Source organism: Onychostoma macrolepis, chromosome 03, assembly GCF_012432095.1.
Source record: "Onychostoma macrolepis isolate SWU-2019 chromosome 03, ASM1243209v1, whole genome shotgun sequence".
Classification (NCBI taxonomy): domain Eukaryota; kingdom Metazoa; phylum Chordata; class Actinopteri; order Cypriniformes; family Cyprinidae; genus Onychostoma; species Onychostoma macrolepis.
The window spans coordinates 36,378,671-36,401,530 of record NC_081157.1 but is presented as its reverse complement, the minus strand read 5'-3'; the positions used below and the strand labels follow the sequence as shown (position 1 = coordinate 36,401,530).

Here is a 22,860-nt window from a genome sequence, read left to right as displayed (position 1 = left end):
CAGCCCCCATTTTCTATCGAGGACTTTTATTTTGAAACACGCACATCCTCAGACCAAATGCGCCGTTGAGCGGTCGGGCCTATTTGGGGCTTTCTAAAGTTAGAATTAAAACCATTGGGACTAAGCAAAAACATGGGTCTTTAGCTACACACAGTCTTGAGTGTTTGATGGGGATCTTTGCGCTTCACTAAGCAGGTTTTGTGTCGTCGCAGAGCGCAGCTCGCTGTTTTCGCGGCCGTTGCGGAGGGGATTGTTGTGACATTCTCTTTGTCTCGCGCTGCACAAACACAAGACCATCTTTCTCGCTGAAAGAGCCTTTTTCAGTCATCGCTGCCAATCTAGGTATTGTTAACGACCCATTTCTAACTGATTCTCACCGGTCCGATCGAGGGATTGAAACATGTCGTTGCACGGTAAACGAAAAGAGATCTACAAATACGAGGCGCCATGGACCGTCTATGCCATGAACTGGAGCGTCAGACCAGACAAGCGCTTTCGCCTGGCGCTCGGCAGCTTCGTCGAGGAATATAACAACAAGGTAAACAGCTGCGTGACACCAAGACATCCAGGATCGCTGTGTGTTATGTCTCGACTTTGTTTTGTGTTGCTGTCATATATAGAAGTATGCTTGAAAACATGTATAGTAGCAGATGCAGATGAACGAGAGCTGATAGTGTGTTGGTCACAGAGGTCACCCATAGAGTTTGAGAACACTCTCAGATAAATCGTGTGGTGCTTGACTTATTGTATCTTGCTTGTGGATAAACGTTTGATAGCTGTCAGAACTCCTCATCTTTATGGATGCAGTAGATGGACATGGTTGCATCAGCTGCTTGTTTTGTGATGTTCAGGTCCAGCTGGTGGGTCTTGAGGAGGAGAGCTCAGAGTTTGTATGCAGGAACACCTTCGATCATCCGTACCCAACCACCAAGATCATGTGGATCCCTGACACCAAGGGTGTCTATCCAGACCTGCTGGCCACCAGCGGAGACTATCTGCGCATTTGGAGGGTATGTACACGTTCTGTTACACATTAGACTGTGTTCGTGCTTGACTGCACTGCACAAGCCAACATGAGATGAAAATTGACATTTTGGTGCATTTTGGTTCTTGGTCTTGCTGTGAACATGCATTGGTGCATTCCAAAAAAATCTAAATGCATCAATTTTGTTCAAATGTAATAACTTTGTTAAATGCTTAATATGCTGTTCCTCTGATGTGGTTTTCCTTTTCCACTGATGTCATATATTAACCAATAGCTATACATTTTCATGGCATTATTTTCTCAATCTGGCTCGATTGAATCCATCTATAATTGATTTCATGGTGAGATGTCTCTATATTTCAAATAAATGTGCACTTAACAATAGTTTACAATAAGACCAGGAATGTGTGTTAAGAAAGTTAATAGGGTAATTTTTGATGTAACTTGAAATGATCAGGGACTCCCTAGCTTTAATACTGTAACAGAACTGTAGAAAATTGCAAACGCAGTGTGTATATATATATATATATATATATATATATATATATATATATATATATATAATGAAATAAGTGAACTGTATGTATTTTGTTGTCAGGTGAATGACACAGAGACCCGTCTGGAGTGTCTCCTGAATAATAACAAGAACTCTGATTTCTGTGCACCTCTGACATCTTTTGACTGGAATGAAGTGGATCCCAATCTTCTGGGTGAGAGCCCACAATTGTGACCATTAACTAAAGCTATTTAAAATCATTTGTGTTAAGTGAAATACAGCAAATATAAATATAGAAAACATATATTTTACAAAAAAAAATACAAAAGGTATTTAAAAAACATATATTTAATAAATGCTTAATATATACAATTTAAATAGAAAAATTAAATAAAATCCTTGCACTTAAAAACAAAAATTTAAATGTTACTTTTGCATTTTGGCAACTAAATGGACTAATTTATAAGCTAATTTAAAATAGAAGTAGTTTATAAGAATGTTGCTAAAAAATCACTTGTTTAGGAGAAAAATGTATGTTTTGCACATTTGTATGTTTGCCACTCAAAAGATGGTCAGGGTTTCATGTATGTGTGTTTTCTGTTTTTAGGCACGTCTAGTATTGATACTACCTGCACGATCTGGGGTTTAGAGACAGGACAGGTCCTAGGAAGGGTCAACCTGGTGTCAGGCCATGTCAAAACACAGCTAATTGCTCATGACAAGGAGGTGAGGAAAAACTCACCCTAGTGCTTCAGATTCTTCAGAATTGTGTAGTTAGTAGCGTTCTCTGTATAAAAGTGTTTTTCATTGGCTTTCAGGTGTATGACATCGCATTCAGCCGTGCGGGTGGCGGTCGCGATATGTTTGCGTCTGTGGGAGCAGACGGATCTGTGCGCATGTTTGATCTGCGACACCTGGAGCACAGCACCATCATCTATGAGGACCCTCAACATCACCCGCTGCTGCGCCTGTGCTGGAACAAACAGGACCCCAACTACTTGGCCACTATGGCCATGGATGGCATGGAGGTCTCTCTTTAAGTCCCTCTTACTGTATTAACATATTTGTCTCCATCTTTCCTCATGTCCCTTATTTTTGCCATCCAATGTTTTATTTTTGTCAGGTGGTGATTCTGGATGTGCGTGTGCCGTGCACACCTGTGGCTCGTCTCAATAATCATCGTGCCTGTGTGAATGGCATCGCATGGGCGCCCCACTCCTCCTGTCACATATGTACAGCAGGTTAGAAACCAGCCCGGTTACATACACATGCACAAACACACACAACGCATGTATGTATGTATGTGTGTATGTGTAAAATATATATATATATATATATATATATATATATATATATATATATATATATATATATATATATATATATGGGGTAAAAATTGTTTTTCAGGGAAATCAATGCTTTTACTTTTACTTTTTTTTTTTTTTTTTACATAACATTAAGCAGAACAACTGTTTTCAACATTGATAATAAAAGGTTACATGAGCTAACAAAAAAATTCTTCTAAGGCATTTTTTTTAATAAATATGTGACCCTGGACCACAAAACCAGTCATAGGGGTCAATTTTTAGATTTATACATCATCTGAAAGCTGAATAAATAAGCTTTCCATTGATGTATGGTTTGTTAGGAACAATATTTGGCCGAGTTTCTGTTTGAAAATCTGGAATCTGAGGGTGCAAAAAATCAATTAAGTTTTGATATTTACACTTGGAAATTTACAAAATATCTTCATGGAACATGATCTTTACTTAATATCTTAATGATTTTTGGCATAAAAGAAAAATCGATAATTTTGACCCATACAATGTATTTTTGGTTATTGCTACAAATATACCCGTGCTACTTATGACTGGTTTTGTGGTCCAGGGTCACATATTCAATTAAGCATTTACTAATATATTATTCAAATCAAACTTTAACTTACACATAAACATGCATTAAATGGTTTACACATGCAATAGTTTTGAATTCTTAAATGGTCCAGTTGTGTGAGTTCTGTTTTCGTTTGGTCAGTATTAGACTATAGCAGCAGTGAGACTGCCATTTCATACAAGTCTTCTTTACTTGGCCCCCTTTTCTTTTAAATCCCACTGTAGCGGACGATCACCAGGCACTGATCTGGGACATCCAGCAGATGCCGCGGGCCATCGAGGACCCTATCCTGGCTTACACGGCCGAGGGAGAGATCAATAACGTGCAGTGGGCCTCCACTCAGCCCGACTGGATTGCCATTTGCTACAACAACTGTCTGGAGATCCTGCGGGTGTAGAGCCGAGGCTTAAAGCGCCTTTGTGCCTCCTACAGGCAGCATTGCTGGAAGAGAGTCTTTCATGGAGCAGAGACTTGTTTTCTAAAGTTCCTGAGGTCTGGTGGTTTCAAGCAGGAAACTGTATGAACGGGCCAATGGGAACAACAGTCTGAACAATGTGTGTGCAACTTTTGTCTGGGAGAATGAAGACGTGTGAATGAGTATCTGTGTTTCTGCACAATATATTATATTTGTCTGTTTTCCTACTTGCCGGTGTCCCAGAGTCCTCATAATGGGATCTTAAACACAACTGTAATTACTATGATTGTATGGCCATTTGTGTAAGGAAAGATACACGTTTATTCTGTTTGACCGGTAAAAAACATTTTGGAAAACTAGGATCAGAAAGATGTAAAATTGCCAACATGGACAATATAAAACTACCATTTTATTAAGATGTAATTACTTACTTCAAAGATTAATACATAATTTTTCATTTCAGAAAGGTGCCATTTTTTTGTATCCTTGGAAACTTAAATACCGGATAGTATGGAGATAAAATGCTTGACGTCACCGCAAAACATTCATAATTGTTCCTCAGCCACGCTCACGACTCACATAGCGGTTAGTTGCGCTGTTGAAATCAATGTTTGAGTGGGCAATGTCTTTTTCATTTAAAGATGCATTACTGAGAGTTCCCGTAATATTTTTCCCCCCCATGTTATTTTTCATTAAAAAAAAGTTAGTCCCCTTTCAGCATGCTTGTGCTCGAAGTGAAATGTGTACTGTATACATATATAAATATTATGTACAAGGTAGGACAAAAGTGTCACTTTTCCAGAATAACTTTGCATTGCGAGTCATTTGGTCGATCCATGAAACTTCTGTTGTTACGCAAAAATGTTGTAGTAACGCCACACTTTTCGGTCGAATCAAAAGTGAGTTTGCAAGGCTGTGTGGGATCCTCATCCTCACCTCACACTCTTAGACGAGAGTGTTTAAATGTAAGTAGTTCTGTGTGTGTCCAGCCATGATGCTTTTCTATTAATAAACTCACTTAATAAACTCTTGTTCTTTCATAAAGCGTTCTGTGTTAATTAATCATGTAAAGGCCGGTCAACTCGTTTTTATGGATGTACAACGTATCAAGACAAAACTGGTTATTGGCTGATATTAGAGATTATTTTATTGGTTAGATACTGGATATTTAATGCTGCATGCTCATTTCCTTTTTTTTCTGTGTTCGGGTTAAATTTGCCATCATCTAATGCTCACTATTAAGTTTATTTTTAAGAACACTTAAATGTAAAATTTCACAAATTTCTAAATGAATAGCCATTTTTATACTACATATTTTAATATTTAATATTATCATTTATAACCAGGGATGCTATCGCTGAAAAATTCTATAATAGTATATAAAAATGCTAAAATAACACTGCTTATAACATTAAAATAATTATTAGCTTGTTAGTATAGAGCATTTTAATATTAGTGCATCCCTAGTAAAAGTAAAAAATTATGAAAAGGAGACCAAGAATATTGATATCTTAAACCCAGTGCAACATTAGTACTCCTTTATAAATATTTAATCTAAAAAATAATAATTGTGTGCTTTTGGAAACCTTCACAGTCCAATAAAGGTTTCCAATCATTTTACATACATTCATCTGCTTACATTGCAGAGGTAAAACAAACTTTACACTGATTTCATCTCAAAAAGTGATTTACAAAAAAACAGTCCTTCACTTTCTCCAAACAGAACGTCAAGATTGAGTAGTCTTCTCTTTCAAATTCAGTGATCACATTTCCAAAAGATCACACATCTTAACACACACACACACACACACACAGTCACACGACCCATCAGCAGTTACAACAACCACTTCAGTGAGAAAGATCATTTCATAGCCCTGAATTCATGCCTATTTGGTAACTGTGAATCCAAATATACAAAGCTTCATTTTTGTGCCAGTCATAACATCATTTGATGTAGTAGGCTAATACATTAGATTTGGGTCAAACACCTAACCTGACACAAAAATATATATATTTATAATAGTAAATAATTAGAAAATCTATACACTGAAAAGAAAATTTTGCACATTGCAATATCAGTACACACAAGCAACTCATTATACATTGAAAGCCCAAGGTATACTGTATGTGTCATTTCCTCAGAGGATCCAACCTCCGAATCTCAGCAGACAAGAAGACAAGATGAGGTTTAGTATGTAATGGCAAATCTCAAACAGAAAGACAAAAATGTACAATTATTACATGATGGTGGCAGGTGATCATAATGTAGAATCTTCTCTTTGACTCTGACTTTGTCTTTATTGCCCACTATGCTTCTGTTCATATTCAATAACACAAAAGTCGCGAGGTGTTACCAAATGCTCTCGTATCAGAGGAAGAAATCCTGCTCTGAATGAGAAGGGATATGAGACAAAACACCTCAGAGATTCAGAGAAAACTACAGTCACCGGTTTCTCTACTGGACGCCCTTTTAACTAAGTAACATGAATACATTTATTGCAGAACGGACGGAACGGACAGTAGTCTGTTTTTGGCCTCTAGCTTCCAGGTAAGACTGGATCGGACACGTGCCTCTGGATTTCTGGCGATCTCTCCAGCGTGCTCGGACTCTCCAGACTGTCCGGGAGTGAAGGGAAGCGCAGGCTTCTACACAGCGGTCCAGGAGGCTGTAGATGAGGCTCTCCGGGGGGATTCAGTCCTGTGGGCACAGCCAGCTCTGTCTCTGGGGACATGGACATGGTGTCATTGGAGGCAACTGTTAGATGGATCCCACTGGACAAAGAGTCTGGAGACTTCTCCTTGAAGCTGTCCAAGTCAGGGCTCTGTGGATAAAACAGGTCCGGTTCAATACAGACATGCAACATGCTCACCACAAAGATTCATCTAGACTGCTGATAATGAAAGAACACAGAGGTCAGTCTTTGTTGGTGACCATCACTATATTACCGATGTCAGTTTACTCGCCGTCATCTTGGTAACACTAGTCATGCAAGTAAAGCTCCTATCTACTTGAACACGAAAATTGGAAATCTCCAAAAAAAAAGTTTTCTCTACAAAACTGAAGTTGTTCAGCAGGGGTTTTCATAGTGGGGTCTCTCGACTCCCAGGGGCCTGCAAGAAAGTGCTAGGGGGGCTGCAGGAAATTTGAGAGAAAACGCATTTTTAATAATTTTTTTGAAGTGTTTTGTTTTTTGTTTTTTTGTACAGCTTTATTAAATGTGTGTAATGTAATATTTACAAAATTATATGTATTGTTATTTTTCATTAAAAAAAATCTAAGTGTTTTTGTTTATTGTTATAGTTATTTTTGTCAAAAATCATGAAATGATGGTTTATAAATATAATATATATCTAATAGTGTATTAATATATGTACATTTTAGTTTAGTATAATATATGTATATTTATACGTATTTATTGTAGCTTTAGTCAAAAGAATCAAAAATCACGAGGATAATTATGACACCTTTACTCTGTTAAAAGCCCATACATTTGCATATAGTTTTGTGAAAGTTAATCAAGTTAATCAAGTTACCATTCAAGTTTATAATATAGTTTATTATGTATATTTTAATAATTTATTTTAGCTTTGGTACAAATTACAATTTAAAAGCAAATGTTTTTACATTTTGAAAAACATTGTGTTTATAGTAGGGCTGCACGATATATATCGCATTACAGAACCGGCTTTACTGACAAGATGTGCATTAAATATTGCATGCGATATATCATGCAGCCCTAGTTTATAGTAACAACTATCTTAGCCTGCTTAGTTTCCCTTGAAAAAGGATTGTTATATATTTGAACATGAAAAAGAGATGGAAATACATCCAGCATATTCATTTTTATAGTAGTGGTCTGTTTTGTCCTCCTTATCCACCCTAAGAGTGGACATGGCCATTTGTAAATGTAAAGTGTCTAGCTTCCGGTCTCATCTGCTTCCAAAAACAGCTTGTACAAAACAACTTGTTTTGCTGCTTGATATTGCAAACCAGTGTGTCTTACCATATTATTTTAATGTATTATCTTATTATGAACACAGTGGTTTGTAGTGCAAACTGTTTACTGCACTTTGTTACTCTTCTAGTTATTTCCCTAAAGCAGCTAATGAACCGCAAGTCTTGCACATTCACAGAAAACAGCTTACTTCTGCATTGAAAAATAAGGTGGATACTGCATCTACTGTTCATCTATGTAATGTGTGGATTACAAACCAACGTTCTTCTCTCATTGTTTACATGATAACCTACCTTTCCTGGTGATGAACTGTCATTGATCTGTAAAGATGGCATCGTGCTGTGCGTTGCTGAGGTGTACAGGCTGGTGGGATGAGCGGGGTGGGCCAGCGGTTCAGGGGAAACAGCGCTGTAGGCAGGGGGTACAGGTGCCATCTGCCTCTGCAGCAACTGCAGGATCACATTTATATCAGCCGTCATCCTGGTCTCCAGTCTTTAGAGAAAGAGAGAGAAAAAATTGGAGTTCTAAGGCAAATGCAGACTTTGCCATTAAAAGCTTGTTTTTTTTTTGTCCTCTGGATATCAGACCTGTTGAGTTGCGACTGCAGCAGCTCCAGACGCGCCTGCAGCTGACTCGGTCTGTCCTCAACACAGGGGCTGTGATGGTGGTAGCAGGCCTGCACTGCAGAGGACCGTCTCTGACTCTCTGAGTACTGACTGGCCCTGCGGTCGGGCAAATAGCCGAATAACCCCGATACGTTCAGAGGAGCCGCTGTATGGATGAAGAATGAGAGGAAAGATCAAGAGGAACAGAAAGATACAGAGTAACAGACAAGTTAAAGATGGAGAAGACTAAAATGATTATAAAATATCACAAATATGCAGAAAAAACATAAACAGTAGCTGAACACCAATCTGTATACTTCTACCAATTACAAAACGTACATACTGGCTGGCTATGTTAAACTGCATACTTTTTAAAGTTGGCATGAAATTAAAATTCATTGTCCACTTTTTAAATGCATGTCTTAGATCTTATGTTTACAATTTTTTGGACATTGCAATTTTTTATCAAAATGTCATAACTGGATCTTCCAGTGAAATTCTCTTTGGTGACGTATGCAAAATTTTCCCATAATTTAATATACTTGAACTCCGCCCCTTTCTTCCATGTCTTTGTCATGGCATATTATGCAAGAATTGAACACTTGTGGCAGTAAAACACCAACAATCTTTATTTGTTTTCCCACAAATTTTGATTAAGGGGCAGATTATCAATTAACGAATCGAAATTTTCATTTTCGCATGGTTCCTCGCACAATATTAGTCAGCTTAATTAATTAATCAGCTGTAAACAACTCATGATTTGTAAAAGATTTTAATATTCACATCACAAACCCAGCTCCATATGTATGGCCTTTCTGACATAGTAAGCTTTCTCGTTAGCGCACCTGGTACAACGCTGCAATTGTGATGGAAAGCGCAAATCCCATAAAACACGGTTTAACAACAAAAAGCTATGCTCAAAGCTAAGCTCCGTAAAAATAAGTGAAATAGCACAGTTGCTTCAGCAAATGCGTTTTTATCTCACGTATTCTTTCTTTAACAACATAGTTTAAGTTTAGGTCTGAGTTTATCTTAGGGGGTACACTATTTTCAAATGCGAGAGAGCATTAACATTTTAACATCACTCACTGTACATTTCATTTCCGAACTGCTGCAATATATGCATGAACAAACATAAAGAAAAAATACATTTACACATTCACGTTTATCTGATCAGAGAAAACTAAACAGTCTTTTTAGCGCCACTCACTGGACATTTCACTTAACTGCTGCGAAATGTCCAACAAGCAATGTAACACCCTTTTTGCAAAAAGGTCCCCACAGGAGCATATTTTTTATGAACTTGGCCTGATATTATATTCAGCCTACAATGATTCAGGGAGCACCAAACCTAATCATGCTACCTGTGTACGGATGTGTCCCTCCCAGCGGTCCTCCCATGGCAGAAGCTGTGCTGTTGCCGGAGGGCATGAGGCTGACTGCAGAGGGGGTGTATTCTTGCATCTCTGTCCCTGGCGAGTACATTTCCCCTCGGCCAGATACCAGGGGCTTCATGTCCTCCTCACTGGACAAGGAAGCAGCACTGGTATTGCTGCATAACTCATCCCATTGTGAGAGCGGTATTGCCCCCCGGTGGTTGCCCACAGGTGAACAGGACTGGACTGGGTAAGTGTCCATCCCATCTCGGTCCATCCCATCTTAGTGATGTAAGAGAGAAGAGAGACTCAGAATAGTATGTTGTATCATTTGTGTGGCCGTCCTGGACTAGATTGGCACACTTACCAGGTCGATTTCGCTGTAAGGGGTTCCTCCGATGTCTGGGCCGACGGTACCCACAATCTGAGTCCTCGCTTGGGGTTGCATGCATGATTCTGTCTGCCTGATACACACAAGCTTCAGTAACTCACATAATTACAGAAAACATGTACAGAAACACAAATAATAACTCGCTATTGTCAAAAACACACATTTATTTCCTCTGTATTGTGAGAGTTTGAGTGGCTTACATCTCGAAGGTTGAATGTGATCTCTAGGTTACTCCAGAAGCTGTCGGAGAAATCGGGGTACATGTCCAACACTTCCAGCAGGTCGTCTCTGAGGATCTTGTGCAGGTCACAGTACGTCAGAGCCCTCACGTCCGCACTTGATTTCCCCGGCCTGGCATATAGACTAATGTGCTCCCCAAAAATATCATTCTTACCTACAGTGGAACCAGAAAGAGAGGCAGGAGTTGGAATGATTAGAGAAGAAATATAGAAAGAATAGCATCACATTTGGGTGCCAAATAGGCTTCATGTAATGCTGAGTATTAATACAACATTCAAAAGAGTTCAACCACTAAGGGGCACTATAAAGCTGCACTTTAGTGTGGCTACTGTATTTTTGGGACCCTACACTGCTGACAGGATGGACCACCCTAGAAAACAGATCCTCTATGACACAATCCTTTTAGTTCTGAGTATTAATCTCCAGTCATTGTTTTAACTTTCATAAGGGAATGTGTTTGTAAATTTCACTGGAATACGTACACTTACTATTCAAACATTTGGGGTCAATTTTTTTTTTTTAAAGAAATTATTATTATTAATACTTTTATTTAGCAAGGATGCATCAAACTGATCAAAAGTGACAAGGAAGACCTTTATAACTCTACAAATAATTCCTATTTGAAATAAATGCTGTTGATTTTAATTTTCTATTCATCAAAGAATATTGGAAAAAAACAAACAAAAGACGGTTTTTACAAAAATATTACGCAGCACAACTGTTTTTAACATTGATAATAGTAAGAAATGTTTATTAAGCACCAAATCAGCATATTAAAATGATTTCTGGAGATACTGATAAATTAGATTTTATAAAATCGCATTTAAAATAGAAAACTGTTCCAGTGTCAATTACAATATATGTAACGATATTACTGATTTTACTGTATTTTTGGACAGACTTGCTGAGTATAAGAAACTCCTTTCAAATACATAAAAAAATCTTACCAACCCCAAATATTTAAACAGTAGTGTAAACTGAAATAAATGAACAGAGAGTAAAAAGCAAGATACAGTTATGTCAGCTTTCTGAGCAAAACAATAAATGTGAAGTATCAAGCTCGAATCACTAATAAAATCTCTATGCATTTACTAAAGTTAAGGCAGCAGTTTCTAGTTTTCAAGCTGGAGCGGGTTGAAATAAATAAAAGGTGGGGAAAGAAAATCCAAAAATAAAACAGACAGAACTAGAAAGTGGTCAAACCTAAAATAGCCACGACCACATCCTCTCTGAGGATCTCTATGGAGCCGCGAGAGATGAAATACAGTGCAGTTAATACGTCTCCATTGTGCACCAGAGTGTCACCGGGTGGGGCATGAGTGGTCTTAAAACGCATAGCCAGAGCCCGCAGACAGCCCTTGCTCGCCCCCCGGAATGCCTTACAGTTCTGCAGCAGACTGCGGTTCAGATGCAGACAGATGTCAGCCTGCAGACACTCCGGAAAACCCTTCAATACCTGTAGCAGGACACATGAGAAAACATTATGCATTTATGCAACATTAAAGATGTACAATATTTTTCACATTTGAATTAAATCCCAGAAATTGTCCGAGTTAAAAAAAAGTAGCATATTAAGTATAAATCAAAACATTGAAAAAAAATTTAAATGATTATTCTTACGGGAGTTTAATAACACATATGAGGGGTCCGGAAGCCCTCTCACCATACTTTGAACATTATATAGGGCACTGTATAAAAGTATATTCATGTAATATTTCAGGTATATTTGAAGATTATGTGTGTGTTTGTAACTCACAGCGTTCATGTCAATGCCGTTAGTATAGGACCAGGCGTGCTGGAAGTACTCTTCTAGTCGTTGTCGAAGTCCTCCTGGGATCTGATGGAACCTGATGAACTCTTTCACACGTAGCATCTGAGTGTGATAGCGAGCTGTGCCTGAATACAACCTTTGAATTATAGCTGACACATTGCCAAAGATACTGGCATACATCAGGGCTGGAAAGAAAGAAGAACAAAGATTATCATCAGCCAAGAGCATGGTGTAAACAAATATTATTTATAATATAAACACTACCATTTAAAAGACTGGGATCAGTAAGATTTTTTTTTTTTTTTTTTTTAGTTTTTGAATAAAATCTCTTATGCTCACCAAGGCTGCATTTAATTTGTAATCAAAACTATCTTAATGACCCCAGAACTTTGTACAGTAATGTATATTAATGTTCAAGTTGTTGAAGTTCCCAGTGAAGCCTTAGTTGTCATGCCTAACATAAATAATGAATGTAGCGCACTTACAGCCAATGAGCATGACACAAATGGAAAAAATCTTCTCAGGGTTGGTGTTGGGAGAGACGTTTCCAAATCCCACGCTGGTCAAACTACTGAAGGTGAAGTACAGTGCAGTTACATATTTATCCTTGATGGAGGGGCCGGAGAGGGAATCGCTGTCATTGTAACGTTTGCCAATCTGGTCAGCCAAGTTGTCCAGCCAGCCGATCTTCATGCCTCCAATACGGGCAGAGCTGGTGCGCTCCACGTTGCCAATGGCGTACCAGATGCATGCCAGCCAGTGAGCGATGAGGGCAAAGGTGCACATGAGGAGGAAGAGCACCGCCGCGCCATACTCAGAGTATCGGTCCAGTTTCCTCGCTACTCGCACCAATCGCAGCAGCCGTGCAGTCTTTAGAAGACCAATCAGAGTCGTGGTTTGAGGCTGGAAGGACGAGTTTGAGAGGATTAATTAGTTTGCAGTTTTATTTAGTCTGCAAGATTGCGACAGAATTATATTCATGACCTCCTTCCATGGTACACAAAAGGGGAATCTCTGAAGAAGCCCTTCCACCTTCTATACATGTATTAAAACTGAACAAGGACTTGAGCTGTCAAGCTTAAAAAACATGAAAAACTAATGTTAAATTGACTTCTGAAGTGACTGCATGGCTTTATGTGAGGAACAAATCATTATTCACCAATCATTTTTCCTCTAGTGACCTGTGAACTGCAGTCATTGAGTCAATAAGTTGAATTCAAGAATGGATCAAATAAATCATTCAGACCAGTGTTGTGAACGAAAAAAGATTCGACTCAAAAGATTCAAGACTTAAATTTTGATTTGTTCCTCATACAAACCTATCATATGGATTAAAGGGATAGTTCACCCCAAAAAAGAAAATTCTGTCATCATTTACTGCAAGAATTTCTTCCTTCTTCCACAAAAATGAAGACATTTTGAAGAATGCTGGTAAGCAAACAGTTAATGGTCCCGATTGACTTCCATACTATTTTTTTCTCTCTCCATACTATGGAAGTCAATGGGGACCATCAACTTTTTCTTCATTCTATTCTTCAAAAGATCTTCTTTTATTTTCCACAGAAGAAAGAAACTCATATAGGTTTAAAACAGCTTGAAGGTGAGTAAATGGTGACCGAATTTTCATTAACAGGTGAACTATCCCTTTAAGAAGACTTATAATCAAGTTCACAAGTCAGAAGTTACTTTTATGATGCTTATTTGTCATTTTTCTTCACTTTCTTTATATGGAATAGAGTGATTAGAATGTTATTTAAAAATTATCCTTTTGTGTTTCATGGAAAAAAGATATAAAAAAAAATAGTATGTTAACTTCTAAACTGTTCTCTTTATATATTATATAATTATATACTTATACATTATATAAAAGAAAAATAAATGACTATAATCGGACTCTGTTTTTCATGAGATAAAATGGCAGATCAAATCACATACTTCTGTAATCGTTAAGTAGTAAGAACCATTGTAATAGCTGTTTTTCCATATAGTCCAACCCAACTTTGTGGAAGTGACCTTCACCTTTACCGTATACATCATCAATATAGCAGCATCTACAGGTCGATATAACAAGCGCAATCAACATTATTACACTGCAATCAATATTCTAGATGATTCATTGATTATTCTAAATGATTCTTCTAAAATTAGAAACTTTAACAATTGTACGCTCTGTTCTGTTTTGTGCATTTGAAACATAATATTGATTAATATACACTCTCAGAAATAAAGGTACAAAAGCTGTCACTGGGGCGGTACCTTTTCAAAAGGTACACTTTTGTACCTATTAGGTTCAAATATGTACACCAAGTACTAATATGTACCTTTAAGGTACCAAAATGGACCCTTTAGGTACAAACATGTACCTTTTGAAAAGGTACCGCCCCGGTGACAGCTTTTGTACCTTTATTTCTGAGAGTGTACCACCTAGCTAGCATGTGACAACCCTCACCTCATCTGAACCTGATCTGAAAATGAGCAGGTCGAAGGGAATGGCAGCCACAATGTCTATGAGGAACCAGCCCTTGAAGTAGTGCTGAGCGATGCGAGTGGGATTGCTGACCACCTCGTCGTTGTGGTTGACATAAGTGGTCCTGAAATTGATGAGGATGTCGATTATGAACATGACATCCACCACCAGGTCCACTACGTTGAGGGGGTTGCAGGTGTAGCCGCAGGTGCGCCTCCTCTCGTCCTCCTGCTCGTTGAGGAGGAAGGCGGCCGAGTAGGGCGTGAAGACGGCCGTGTAGAGCACCAGGAGCAGGATGATCCAGTCCCATACTGCCTTGAACGGGCTGTAGTGGAGGATGGTCCACTTGTGGATGCGTGGAGCTTGAAGCTTATACTCAGGAAGCACATCTGCTCCGAGTGACAGTACCTGGGGAGAGAATGAAAGAGAGAGGTTAATGAACCACACGATCAGAGGACATCAAGGAGTGTTTTTAATTGAAATTAAATATATGCAAGGGGTCAAGGTTAGCATGGACCATTCGTCGACAGTTTTGCTTGCAGATATTATATTATAACTACACCATCGGGACAGGGTAGACTTAAACTTAAACTATTAAAAATGTTTTTGCTAATTGAAATAAAGCTGAAATAAAAAGTAAATATTAGATTAGAAATACAAAAAATATTAGAAATGCTGTTGAACTTTAAACACTAAAGTTACTAAATGAAAATGTAAACTTAAACTGAAATAAATTAAATTTAAATAGTAATATTTTTTTTTTAAGTAATAAACATGACAAAAGTGCATAACATAATTACTAAAAATTTATATTAAAATGAAATTTGTGGATACATAAATTGCATTATATTTTATTATATTATAGTAGATGTTTTCAAGTAGCTGATTTTATTTGAAGGATTCTTAAAAGCATGAAATTAGTGACAATAGCTATGTTTTCATTCACCTATTATTATGCAAATTTTGGGATATTGCATAAAAAGCACTGGATGGAAGTGCCAAGATGTGCATAAAAAGCTTATGCGCTCAATTGAGCTGAAAATTGTTTTAATCCAATAACAAGACATGCACAAACTACAACAGAATCACATTTATAAAATAAATGAAACAGAACTTGTGATTGGATAACTGAACTAACCAGCACACCGATCTCAAATGTTATTTAATAATTCTGAAATGCCTGAGCCAAAGTCCTTCATCAGAATTATTTGGTATTATCACATCCCCTAACTGTCTCACAGGACTGTGTTCCCAAACATCAGGCAACTGAACACAAGATAACACGACAGCGTTTGTTATTGCATTTCGTCTGTGCGCTCTGAGGCGCATGTAGGAAAAAAAAGAGACAGGCATTTAATACTTTTCACCAGTTTCCCAAGAAATGACGATTTTATTCTCTTAAACGCATGGGATGGAAACAGTGAAGAATTCGCAACTTTTTGGAAACATAACTAGTGTTGTGAACGCAGACTTATCTAGTACAATGATTCAGTCCCCAAAACAAATGTAATTATACAAACAAACATGCACACTACAAGGTTAAGTCTATGAGTGACAGTACAAAATGTCAGAAGATACCTCAATAGACCCAAACGAACACACACAATGCACACCAGATGATATCTTGATAGCATTTTAAAGAAATAGACATTTCACTGAATGCTCTTGAGTCTGAACTGTATTGTCATATCCCATTTCAACCCACACAAGCTTTAGAGATGTTCAGACTCTGTGTGAAATGCAGACATCTGTTCATATTTCATGCTTTGCTCTTCAGTGCTTAAGTCTCCTCTTCCTCTTCACATGTGCCATTATTACAAGGAAGGGCAGCAGCCACGTCCTACAGACCAGATCAAATTTTAAAGGGCACGGAGTGAAGAAACGTGCCACAGGGGGTCTGTCTCTGTTAATCGACCACGCTGCTTGAAGCGGTGCAAATGCAACGCTATAGGAAAAAGATCCAAACCAAATGACGAGTCTGTCATTATTTATTCTCCCTTGAAACCTGTATGCTGTTACTTCATTCATAAAACCAAAAGAAGAATTAACTAAACACGCAATAAAAATACCACAATAATAAACCATATGACTTGTGTGCTTCTCAAGTCACAATAGTTTTGTGTGAGAAACAGAGGAAAAATTAAAAAGGTACACTATGCAACTTTTGGCACTCTAGTGGTTAATAAATAAAACTGCATGTGTCCTGCAGAAGAAAATTGTTTTGAACATTGAGTATAAACACTTAGAGGCGTACAGCAGTAATTTAGCATAACACATATTGGAGATGGATTCCTGATTCAGTTAACGTGGCACCTATGGCACAGGTTTGACGTCATGATGTTGGGTTAAAAGACACTCAAAAAACAATGATGTTTGATGTTATTGACATCCACCCTTCACCATTCACAGTCAACTATGAATTCACACACTCTCAGACATTAATAGCTAGAGTTTGTATTGTGTTACTGAGAGGCTCTGCAATGGGGACTGGATCAGCCTCCTCTGTCACGTCATTGCAGCTTTCCATTATCTCCCTCTACTCTGATCAAAGATCAATCACTGGCCATGGCACTTTAAAACAAGGGATCCAAAAAGGGGTTCTCGTAGCAAAGCCATAGAAGAACCATTTTGGCTCCCCAAAAGAACCATTTAGTGAACAGAACCTTTTTTCTTTGTGGGAAAAATTTTTGTGCAATAGAAAGATTCCATGAATGTTGAAGGTTTTTCATGGAACCATAGATGCCAAAAAAGAACCTTCATTTTTAAAAGAAAGAAAAACTCTAATAATGAGACAAAAAAGCCCCCAAAAATAAACGACCAAATAAACAGAACCAAAATGTCATAATGACATTATGTCAACAAGCATGCACCAAGCAGTGGGATATATATGTATCTATCCACTGAACTATTTCACACTGAGACCTATTTTCTGCTCGAGCTTTTCCCCAATAGAAAATCACTCCTTTAATACACCATTAGCAGCCCATGATTACTGCTCACACAGACGACCATGGCAACCACTGGCTGCCATGGAAACTACAAGTTGATCGTTGAACATCAGTCATGTGGAAAAAGTTGGTCGATCTGAAAGAGTTCTTTTGGGATGGAAAACAACTATTTTGTAAGCAAAACAGTGAAGAGCAGTAAATGACTATAATGTTGCCATGGTATTCAAATATATGTTCAAATAATAATAATAAAATCTCAAACCTAGTATTGCACTTTTTCTTCCTAATGAGTGATTTCTCCCATAAATGAGTACGCACACTATGCATTACTTGCTTGTCAGTCTTCCTTTTTCTTGTATACAAATTTCAGCACACATGACAACCTAATGCAAATCACAGCCTTATGCAGTTTCACTCAAGTGATGTGACAAGACATGCATTTTTCTTATTTCAGACTTTATGAATGTAATTCAGGGTTCTTTAGCACTTCAGAGCACAGAATTGCCTTAGTTTAAGTAGATGAATGGCTTCATTTAAGCAAATAACAGCTTTGAATAGAGCGTTAATGTAATTTACCTATTTACCTGCCACCACTTACCAACTATTCAAGCTGGCATCACAGAAATGTATGATAAATGTTTCTGTCTATTAGCCATATCATTTGCAATTACGTGAGAAAATACTTCTGCATATGTACACATTCATCAAATATTTCTGAATACAACATTAATGTGCATCCTGCATAAATACTGACCGGTACGACAATTAGAGGCTCCTTGTCCATGTTCTCCAAGGTGTTATGCTGACTCACAACATCCACTGAAAAACTATTTCTTCAGAAACAGAAGAAACTGCATAGACTCTATCTAAAAACAGACACTTAATCGCAGTAATCTTTACCACACACATACTATGCAAACACACCGGATCTAAATTAAGAAAGAAAGCAGTACAGGATAGATGGATGATGCCAGCTTTCTGAATCCAAGGGAATAAAAAGCTGGATTGCTGAACAAACAGGCTTAACTGCCTAAATGCACCAATTTACAGAAAAAAAATCGACAGGAAAGGGAGTGGTGAGGGAGGGTGTGGAACATTTCCAACAGGTCAAACCAAATGAGACCTAAAAAGGCTGAAAGAGTCTCTCATACCGATTAGTTGTCAAAGTACAGCATGAGAGGTTATTGCTGCTGCCCTTGCCTGTCTAAATCAATTTTGGAACATAGAACAAATTCTTATGTTCAAAAAAGATGAACACATGCATCCACAGGTGCATGGAGCAAGAATCCCTTCTGAAAATCCACGGTTGATGAAGGTCTATAAAAATTATTTATTTTTATTTTAGACAAGCACGGTGAAAAAAAGTGCAATTGTTGTTATTGTTAACTAAAACTAAGACTGTTTTTGTTCATTTATAAAATCTGAAATAAAATCTAATCCAACCACATCTAATATTTCTACTTTGTAAATATCAGATAATAAACTAATTTTGCCATGCAGCCCAGTTCAAGTACTAAAACTAAGACTAAAGCAAAAACTAACAAAATGAACAAAATTTGAAAATAAAAGCTTATTAAAAATGTTAATAAATACTATAATGTACTATAACAATGTACAATATGCAATAGGTTCAAACAGGCCAGAGAGTAAACATTTCAACCCTAAGCTTTTTTTTTTTTTCAGTTTTCCATCAAATAAATATATTTGTGGTAGACTTTTGTGGTTTAGTTTTAAATCAGTTCGTGGACAGCATCTGTTGTGGAGTTTGCATAAATAATGTAAAATTATTTGTGTCTTTTCATGTTTTTTGTTTTTTTAAAATGTATTTCAGAAGTACCAAAAAAGCAGACAGCATATGAAAATGTAGCAATAACAAGCTAATTTATGTCAGTAGCCAGCCTTTACAAATACCATTGCTCTGCAGAGTATCTAAAATTGTATTGTATTGTGATTGAAAAATTGTAGCATATACAATTTTAGAAGCCAAACTATTAGTTAATAAATAGTAATAAAACAGATCATCTCACACCCTGAACAGATGATTAACTACAGATCTACAACTTTTTATACGACCTATATGATCTCTACTGAGTAAAATGACAAAGGAACTATTAACGAAAATCTTGAACACAGAAAGGGTTCAAAATGTGTTCTAGCTCTTAAAAGACAGCCAGGAAGACGTACAGATTACATGCAGGTCTCTAACAACAAGCAGATACATGTAAGAGATAATGGACAGTCAGTACTGAAAATAAACCCCAACGTGAGATCAGGACACTGACTGGCCTTAATGACTATCAGCGTCTGCTTTACATATAGCTTCTTACCAAATAAATAAATCAGCATAAACTATTAATTTGAGGTATAATTCTTTTATTAATTCATATGTACAGCTATGTCTGGTACAGGTTTTTAGGATAAGCCGTCAATTGTGCAGTTACTCAGCAGTATTTAACTGATGAATATCAAGATTGACCAATCAGAGTTAAGCATTCCAGAGAGAGTCTCGTCACCATTAAGTTGAGTGCAAGTTGTCACCAGTTGATTAATGTGATTTTCACTGACTGTGCCCACCACTGCTCAGAACTTTTAGTTAAAAAAGTATTTTACTTTTATGTACTGAATAGCATCTATGAGTATTTGCACCTATGCTGTGTGATGCTCTTTATGGTGCAAACAGTATATACCACTATTTGCACAGTGTAAACAACATCTTCCTTTTTTACACTCCGTAAATAGTTGTTGCCAAAAGTTGTAAGTTGTTCAGAAAGTCATATCTGTCATTACACGTCATTCCACACACACACACACACACACACGCTAGATAAATGATTATGGTGGGGGACTTTCCATAGACTTCTACTGTTTTTATACCGAGCTGCTAATATTTCCTGTACTCTAACTCTACCCCTGCACTCCACATAAATCTTGATATCCATTCAGACATTATTTTATATGTTTATTCATATTTTTTCTTATTGACAAGCAGCATTGGCAAGTGATTTCAGATTTTGCTATCAGCAAAACCTTTCCCACAGAAGCACACATAGTCATAACACTCAGTTTCATGTGGCAAAATAAGAAGTCAGTGGCCTTGAAAACTGTCATTCACAGTTCACACACAGAACAGCTGCAATCTTCAAAACAAATATGTCCATTCTCACTTGGAGTATCTTATTCATATTTAAAACACTGCATACATTATACATATTTTGTAACAGTATCAACATGTACTCATCATGTGGAGTCACATCCTTTCTTATCAGTCTGCACATGACTGCGAACACACAGACACACACACACACACAAACACACTGTGTGAATGCACATTCAGTTCCATGTGCGGAAGAGATCCTAATGACAGAAGGCGCTCACATGCACACACACGAATTCACTGGAGCGAGATATCCGTGCTTATTGATATAATCTAACACTCTGTTTCATAATGATGGAACCAGGCAAATCCATTCTCACTGTCTGCAAGCTGACTACAGCCACAAACTCACACACACACACACACGCAAATACACAAAAGTAAAGCATGCACTGTGCAAAACTTCACCAACAGCTTTATCTTGTACAGCTAAGGTCAGTGTAACATTTCCATGACGTGTTTTTTGATACTACACATTGTTTGTATTAAAAAAAAAATTCCACCGCTCTCTGAAAAGAAGCTTTGTGAAAAAAGAAGCTTTTAGCATGTAACATTGCACCTAAACATGCAAAACAAAAGCATGGTGCATGAAAGGATGTGTTCACAAGCTAACACAAATGGAAACAAAAAGGGAAAGGGCAACGAAAGAAAGCGAAAAAATTACAAACAAACTAAAACAAAACAAAGGGACATGTTAAAGCAACCACAACAACAACAAAAAAAACTTATCAAAAAAATGGAAAAACAAACAAAAATCTAACAAAGACGTGTAATTACACACCACTACTACAAATAAAACAAACACATGGTGAACGGCAATGAGACAAAACAAAGATATAAAGACAGAGGCAAAATAAAGGGACACGACCTCAGGCAAAAACACGTCTCAGTTTGCATATGTCTCACAAGTCTCAAAAAGTCAACAGAGTCTGACACTGAAACAACACCATAAACAGTGATCTATGTGAGTGGCATCAACTGTCAGTCAAATCCATCCTGGTCCTGACCCATTTTTTTCCCCAACCAGGTGTGGGAGGTGAAAATCAGACAGAGTGAAAGAGAAACACAAAGAAGCGAAGGTACGAAAATAGAGAGTGGGTGAAGAGGAGATAAATAAAGGTCAAGGCAAGGATGGTACTTACAGGCTTAAGTTTCTGTTTCAAGCTCATGGTGGCATTCTCTGAGCCGTGCTGAGACAGACACACAGAGCACTGACACAGGGAAACACCGCCCTTTCACACTCGCTCTCTTTTTCCTCATGCACGCAAACACACAAACACACACACACACACACACATATAAAGGTGTGGAACGGACGACGGCCATCCCATTTGTGTAATGATTAGACTGTGTAGACGGAATATAGATCTGATACAGGCACTGCAAAAGATGCACATCTCACACAGACTTCTCAGACTTCTTTGAGTGCCTTTTATCATATTACATTATTTGAACTAGTGTAGTCTATGAAATCCCTTTATCTCTGCTTCAGACAACTACAAAATATATTTTTGAAATGAAAGTTTTTTTTTTTTTTACTTTTTAGTGATTGTATTAACAATATGTTCTAGTGTAAAACAAGTAGTAAAATAATGGAAATCTCCATTTCAGTGAATAAATTGTAATTGCTTAAAGAAAGAGAATTGTGTGGAGAGTGTAAATGACGCACATGTATTGAACAGTGTCACTGCTGTCTATACTTTGTATGCTTGGCACTGATATTCTGGGATTCACAATGTCAATGGATTTGCACTCTGCAGCTGCACTGTGGCATGCATATGTCACATGCTTATTTAGTCAAATGATTCTGCATATTTACTGCAAAAACATGCAGAAACATAATTCTTAAGAGCATTTTTACTGAACATGCATAACAACAATTTAAAATGAATTTATTTGTATTGAAAGCAGGAAAACTGGACCTTGATTTTTCCCATCCTTCATAATTAAAGTTTGGGGTCAGTAAGATTTTGTATTTATTCATTTGAATAAATACTTTTAAATTCACAAAAATGCATTAAATTGATCAAAAGTGATAGTAAGTATTCAGAATGTTACAAAATATTTCTATTTCAAATAAATGCAGTTCTTCTGAACTTTCTATTCATAAAACAATCCTGAAAAACAATTCTGAATGACCATGTGACACTGAATACTGGAGTA

General features: G+C 37.3%; 2 protein-coding genes across 3 annotated transcripts in view; one reads left to right on the top strand and one right to left on the bottom strand.

Annotated features, from left to right (window-relative positions):
• The first annotated feature begins 21 nt into the window (after positions 1–21).
• Positions 22–4,820, top strand: dcaf7 (ddb1 and cul4 associated factor 7). Of its 2 annotated transcripts, none has more exons than XM_058768867.1 (7): positions 22–538; positions 852–1,010; positions 1,584–1,695; positions 2,089–2,207; positions 2,300–2,509; positions 2,605–2,722; positions 3,599–4,820. In XM_058768867.1, exons 1-7 carry the CDS (start codon positions 401–403, stop codon positions 3,769–3,771), a joined length of 1,029 nt encoding a protein of 342 aa, XP_058624850.1. In that variant the 5' UTR covers positions 22–400; the 3' UTR covers positions 3,772–4,820. The 2 variants fall into 2 exon arrangements, with proteins under 2 accessions (XP_058624850.1, XP_058624849.1); XM_058768866.1 differs by having other exon boundaries at positions 3,596–4,820.
• A 490-nt stretch (positions 4,821–5,310) lies between these two features.
• Positions 5,311–22,860, bottom strand: part of kcnh6a (potassium voltage-gated channel, subfamily H (eag-related), member 6a) — a 34,588-nt gene continuing 17,038 nt past the window's right edge. The window contains exons 7-16 of the mRNA XM_058768864.1: positions 14,578–15,003; positions 12,614–13,031; positions 12,114–12,313; positions 11,561–11,813; positions 10,318–10,511; positions 10,094–10,190; positions 9,715–10,008; positions 8,333–8,516; positions 8,039–8,237; positions 5,311–6,611 (exon numbers count right to left, since the gene is read on the bottom strand). Coding sequence (XP_058624847.1) covers positions 6,327–6,611; positions 8,039–8,237; positions 8,333–8,516; positions 9,715–10,008; positions 10,094–10,190; positions 10,318–10,511; positions 11,561–11,813; positions 12,114–12,313; positions 12,614–13,031; positions 14,578–15,003 — 2,550 coding nt within the window. The 3' untranslated portion in view covers positions 5,311–6,326. The remainder of the gene's footprint in view (positions 6,612–8,038; positions 8,238–8,332; positions 8,517–9,714; positions 10,009–10,093; positions 10,191–10,317; positions 10,512–11,560; positions 11,814–12,113; positions 12,314–12,613; positions 13,032–14,577; positions 15,004–22,860) is intronic.